Source organism: Solanum tuberosum, unplaced genomic scaffold, assembly GCF_000226075.1.
Source record: "Solanum tuberosum cultivar DM 1-3 516 R44 unplaced genomic scaffold, SolTub_3.0 scf00350, whole genome shotgun sequence".
Lineage (NCBI taxonomy): Eukaryota > Viridiplantae > Streptophyta > Magnoliopsida > Solanales > Solanaceae > Solanum > Solanum tuberosum.
This window is the reverse complement of record NW_006239274.1, coordinates 394,396-400,640: the sequence shown is the minus strand read 5'-3', so window position 1 is coordinate 400,640 and position 6,245 is coordinate 394,396. Positions and strand designations below refer to the sequence as shown.

Here is a 6,245-nt window from a genome sequence, read left to right as displayed (position 1 = left end):
TCTGTAGCTCCTACGCTACCAACAGTAGACATCGATTATGAGAAGTGGACCTACACTTACTCTAGAACAGCAAACTACTCTATCAAGAACCAAGCTTACAACTCTTGAGGTTATACAAACCGAAAATGTTACATTTTAGAAGAGTCTTATGGGTTCTGCAGCTCCTACGCTACAAACAGTAGACATATCGACTATGAGAATGGGACCTATAGTTACTCTAAAACAACAAACTACTCTATGTACTGAAGTCACCGACCAAGAGATTATAGATAGTCTCAGTTGCACTGATAAAGCAGGGCCAGTGATGCCCAATGATGTTTTGTTAGCTGTTAAAGATTTCCTCCACACTGGAAAAATTATATAGAGACATCAACTGCACTAATATGACATTAACCTCCCTCATTATAATCTTCAAATATTATAACCATGTGTTTAATATTTGGGATAAACATGATGAATGACGACTAAGTAAATTCTCAACAAAAATTAAGAAAGATAATCAACAATGTTTGGTGTTACTTACATATGTGCTCTTATACTTCAGATCCACAAACTCATCGTTTCTTTTGGTATGTGTCTTCTTCAAAAGTTTGTGTGGATGAGGTGGCCGTCCTAGAACAGCCGCCTAAAATTGAAATCACATCCATCAAAGTTATTGCTAGAGGAATAACGTTGAAAAAACTGTAACTTGACAAAATGAAAATAATTGTACCAGTTTTCTTACATGCTCTCGGTGAGTCCGGGAGCCTCCAGTATGGCGCGAGGGACCAGATCCTTCACCACATTTCTCACTTGGTCGATTTTTGGAACATTGTGCAGATTTAGCCTTAAAATTGTCAGTATCATAGTAAGGCTTCCAGCTCTCCCAAACAGATTTTGGGATATTTTTTCGTTTCTCCTCAGAGGATCTTGCTTCACATAACATACCCTTGTATTGTATTGAACATTTTTTCATAAAATGATCCTTTATGGAACCTTCAGTTGTCATATTCCAATGTAATTGCTTCTGTTTAAAAAGGGAAAGAAAAATATCACATGAATTGATATAATAGAAATTTTAAATGAATAAAATACATAAATAAAATGATAGTAAAATGGAATTTATGGGTATAATTAGTACATGAATATTATAGTAGAAGGAGACACAATTACGTATCAAAAGATGTACCAAAACAAGTATAATGGGTGTTGAAAACAAGTCTGGTAAGAGAGAAAGTATATTGAAGAAGCTCGAATGAACATGGCTAAACTTAGAAGTAAGGCCAAATGCTCTGTTAGAAAATTATATGTGACGATTAGAGGAAATTATCAAAAAGTCTCATGGAGGAGGTTAACTGCAGTATCAGTGGTCCACCTAAATGGACATTCATTATGTACTTGGCTATACTAGGACAATTATACACCAGAGATAGGTTTCTTGGATGGGGCATTGTTGATTATATGAGTTGTCCAATGTGCGGAGATACAAACGATACTATAGAGCACTTGCTTTATAAATGTACTTCCTCCCACAACGTATGTACTAAGTTGTTATAGTGGCAGGGCATAACAAGAGCTCCTATGGGACGGAAGGATGAAGTAGACTGGGCAAGTAATTTAATGAAAGGAAAGAGTCACAAAGCAGATATATAGAGAGTTGTCTTGGCTGGTAGTGTATACCATATTTGGATGGAAAGGAATCAACATATTTTCAAAGGCACACCAAGACAACCTGAAGTTATAGTTAGACAAGCAATCCAAGAGGTGTTTCATAACAGTAATAACAATAGGAAATTTTGCTTCATTACTAGAAACTATGAACTTGGATCCCTAAATAATTTTTTTTTCTAAATGTAGCAGATGAGACAATCTAAGTTTATCTTTTGGCTAGTTGTAGTGGTTCTATTTCATGAGCTATGTTTTTTTTTTGTTCTTGTTTGATCTGTACAGTTCTAATTTCGTAATAAATCAATAGTTACTAAGAAAAACAGATAGTATAGTTTACCTTAAACTCCTCCCAGTAGAAATCCTTAATCTCTGGTGTAACTGACTTCCAATCATATCCTTCGGGATCCAATTTTTCCTTAAAAATTTTTGTGATCGCCTGAGATACATCGTTACTTGGCTCCAAACTTGTATAAATATAACATGTAATTATTTCAATACTCAATTTTATTTAGGTACATCAAGAAGTTGCTAGAATGTATTATCAGTGACTTTATCGACATATAAGAGCTGATGAGGTAGAGGAAGTAAGGAAGAATAATATGAAATTTATGAAAGTATTATCAAAGAGACCATGATTAGACATAAATTATAAAATCCTACTATTATCGTATCTTGAAATGACTAGCTGTGAGGATCCCATACTAAGCTTGGGTTCAGTACGTAGATTCATATCTAATCTTAATCTGGAACAAGTAAAAAAAAATCTAGTATGAATTCTAATGATATACTGCAAAAGATAAGAAAAACTTGAGGAAATAAGGACTGTTGAGATTAAAGAAATGTCACACCATAGACACTAATATCAAATCAGATTCTAAAAAATGCACCATGTTGTTGATGTCTACATGAAAATCAACAACAGGGTGGGAGTAAAATAGAAGACAATTATCGATTAGAAATATAGGCTCAAGTATGTCATTTTCAAACTTAGAAGTGTTATTTCCTTATACAAGAAGTACCAACGAGTAATACAAGCAAAACATAAACTGAAATGTCACTCAAAATAATTAACATGTACTCTGCAGTTCATGTTCTCAGTTTTCAAATAAACATATTCTGCAAATAACAAGAAAATAGCCTCTTGAATTCATCAGATGAGAACCTCAAATGTAGACATAGAATTCAGTGAGCTTAAGAAAATTATAGAGAATTTGACATATTCCTACCAATTCTTAGTCCCTTAGTAAGATATGATCAGGTGGGAAAAGAAGAAACATACTTGTGAAAGCAAAGTAAACAATAATTTTGCCACACAATCTGAATATGTAGATCAAGAGCAAAAAGTTCTAGGAACTGCACATTCAACTTTGTAATTCAAAAAATGTAGATCAAGAACAAAAGTTCTGGAAATTCATTCTACAAAATTTGATTCCTTACCATGTTCTGTAGCAACATTCAACTATTGCTTCTTATATAAGAGAAAATGTAGACATCAGTTAACAAGCTACTTTCTTCAAGAATGATTTTTTAGAAACACCTCAATTCTGTAATTCATTCCCATCAATGCAATTTAAGAAAAGCAACAAAACTTTGAAAGATTTATAGAAAAATAGTATGGAAAGAAAATCAATATGGCTTATTTTCTTGCCTGAAGCAAAACAATGTAAATGAAACGATGTTGTACACTTACCATCCCAGGACAATTTCAATTCGGGTGCGGGTATCATCAGTTGTATTTGACGAAGTTGTAGATACAATGTCATTTCTAGGTGTTTCTATCCCCACAGATGAAGATGGTACCGTTATGTTGACAACAACTGAATTCGGAATAACTGGTGTCGGCACTTCAGGCAATGATGGTGCTTGATCAGGTGTGAAACTAGACATTAGAGGAGATGTCACTGGATCTGATGTTCTTTCTCCAGAATATCTGCTTCATCCACCCCTCTTTGGTGTCATATCTGCAATTTCAAAGTTACATGTGGATGAAATAATAACATAATAATTGAATCATGGCCAGTTTGGTCAAATTATAACAAGAACAGGTAATTAGTAGATATATCACTTCAAGAACAAGATGCCTCTGAAAAGTTAAAAAAATGTGTTAACCTAGACAATAGTTTTACATAAACACTTCAAGGAATAAAGCTATTCCATCACTATTCAAAACATAGATCTAGAATGGTCTACTTCATATTACGAAATGAGAGTGAGGGATAGTTGCTCAAACAAAACAACCTGGAGAACAATTAAAACAAAATAATTATACTGGTAAAAGAGAAATATAAATTAGTGACATTTAAAATTCAGAACTTTGTCAGCAAGAAATATAAAATCTAATTGAAATAAAATTAGCTTATATACTACGTTTCAGTCACTCTAATTCTTATATTTGAAGAGATTAGAGCTATTCACTGCCACTTTCACAGTATGCCTCTTCATTCTCATTTTCATCATCTGATTCTGATTCTGGTTCATCATGAAATTCTGTCTCATCATCTAAATCATCATTCTCATCTCTTAAATTTATGAATTCTCCATTTGGATCATTTCGGACTACATTTTCATTATCGTACACCACATCAAATCTTAAACCATCTTCGTCACATTGAAATGGCTCTGCAACATCTATAAGAGGAGACGATAAATATGACGGAGGCATAACCACAATACCCCGAGCTTTTGTTTTGCACACAGCCCACCAACCATTCTTATCACGTCGTAAGCTAGGATAAGAAGCATAATACACTTGAGCTGCTTGCATTGCCAAAACAAATGGTTCATACTTCTTCACTTTCCTTTTATGGTTGATATCCACAAGTTTATATTTCGGATGAATGTTCATCCCTACATTTGGTGTGGGGTCAAACCATTCACATTTAAATAAAACTGTTCTTTTGATTGGTGTACTGCCCTTGTACTCTAATTCAAGAATTTCGGTAAGCACACCATAGTAGTCATTGTCGTCTGCACTATAATTGGTTCCTTTTATGCAAACGCCACTGTTATCAGATGCTCTAGAAAAACTGCGACCTTTAGTGTGAAATTTAAAGCCATTGACATTATAACCAGTGTATTGTTTCGTTGATCGACATGGACCCTCTGCAAGCGCCTTGATGAACTGATTATCTATGTGGACTCGAGCCTATTAAATTAAAACAATTAGAGTTTCTTATAAGTGAACTAAGTACAGATGGAAAGATATTGTACAAGTGCTCACATATCTTGTGAACCATGATGCAAAATCTTCATCAAGTTTCTTATCCACTTCCTGCTCCGTAATTCGTGGAAAATTTTGATGAAGGGAGTCAATAAATTTCCTTTGGATCACATATAAGAAAAATAATATGTAAGTATTTTGATAATTATAATGTATAAATGTAAACAAAAGCTTGAAATCTTATTCCACATATGGCTGCACTTCTCTACAATTTAGTAAAATATAAATATGAGATGCTTTAAGTTCTTCTTCGGATAGATATCTCCTATTTAGTTCCCCAAATCCTCGACTTGGATAGGTGAATATAGAAAGATTACCATCATATCTATCTTGTTCGCCTATACCACCATCATCATTTCGTGGCACTTTTCTATGCCTTGTGTAAACATGAGGCTCGAAGTAGTGTGAACAGAAGGATGAACCTTCATCAAATATATACTCATTGCATATGCATCCTTCAACATGTGCCTTATTTCGAACATTATATTTATATTTTCGAAGGTTTCTGAAAATAGTACAAAAGCTCAAGGCGTTAGTCATTCATAATGATGAAAATGAAGTACTTAAATAACCAAGTCTATTTTAGTGGTTAGGGACATATAAAAGGAATTACATATTGAGTCCATTGTACTATAAAATAGATGATTTACCATTTATATACTTAGGAGTTCCTTTCTCTACTGAAAGGATGACAATTTTGCATTGGAAGCCTTAAGTAGATAAAATTACAGCAAATATCACTAATTGGATGGCTAGAAGATTATCATATGTCGGAGGCTTCAACTAATTAGAGCAATAATGTTTGGTATCCAAGCAGACATCTATTTTTACTACCATAAAAGGTTATTAAACTCATCGAAGCTACTTGTAGAAAATATTTGTGGACACGTCTAACCAATATTTCTAAAAGGATGCTTGTAGCATAACACAAAGTGACTCTTCCTAAAGGTGTAGGAAGCTTGACCATTAACTTGAAGGTCTGTAATCAAGCTCCAATTTGCAAACTGTTGTGGTTATTGAGTTAGAACAAGGAAAGACTATGAATCAATTTGGTCCATACATACTATATAAGATATTGGAGACTAGCAGATCACATTGAGGTGCCCAATATGCTTTTTGGATGATAAGAAAAATGTGTCATATGTTGAAATTCTGGCAGATTATCATTTTAAATACACAAATAGAACATAGGGGGAGACAAAATATCATACACTTATAAAACTTTAAGAGGTGTTGGAGGATATGTTCCTTAGAAAAATCTCATATGTCATAATACTACATGTTGTGAAGACTGGCCTATGCAGCTATTTAAGAAGTAACATGAATTTATTTGAGTTTTTAAGTCCTATTTAATTTGAGTTATGACTTTCTATTGGAG

At 33.6% G+C, this 6,245-nt stretch overlaps 2 protein-coding genes across 2 annotated transcripts in view; both read right to left on the bottom strand.

The window, feature by feature from the left end:
• Window positions 1-328: 328 nt before the first annotated feature.
• LOC107063404 (uncharacterized) lies at window positions 329-3,582 on the bottom strand. Its single transcript, XM_015315251.1, has 4 exons — window positions 3,338-3,582; window positions 1,985-2,111; window positions 725-1,006; window positions 329-625 (listed from the first exon to the last, which is right to left on the bottom strand). The coding sequence occupies exons 1-4, from the start codon at window positions 3,532-3,534 to the stop codon at window positions 500-502; spliced, it is 732 nt and encodes a 243-aa protein (XP_015170737.1). The 5' UTR covers window positions 3,535-3,582; the 3' UTR covers window positions 329-499.
• A 472-nt stretch (window positions 3,583-4,054) lies between these two features.
• The window catches only part of LOC102596948 (uncharacterized), a 3,543-nt gene continuing 1,352 nt past the window's right edge, over window positions 4,055-6,245 (bottom strand). The window contains exons 3-4 of the mRNA XM_015315249.1: window positions 4,868-5,046; window positions 4,055-4,792 (exon numbers count right to left, since the gene is read on the bottom strand). Of these exons, the coding sequence (XP_015170735.1) occupies window positions 4,055-4,792; window positions 4,868-5,046 (917 nt within the window). The remainder of the gene's footprint in view (window positions 4,793-4,867; window positions 5,047-6,245) is intronic.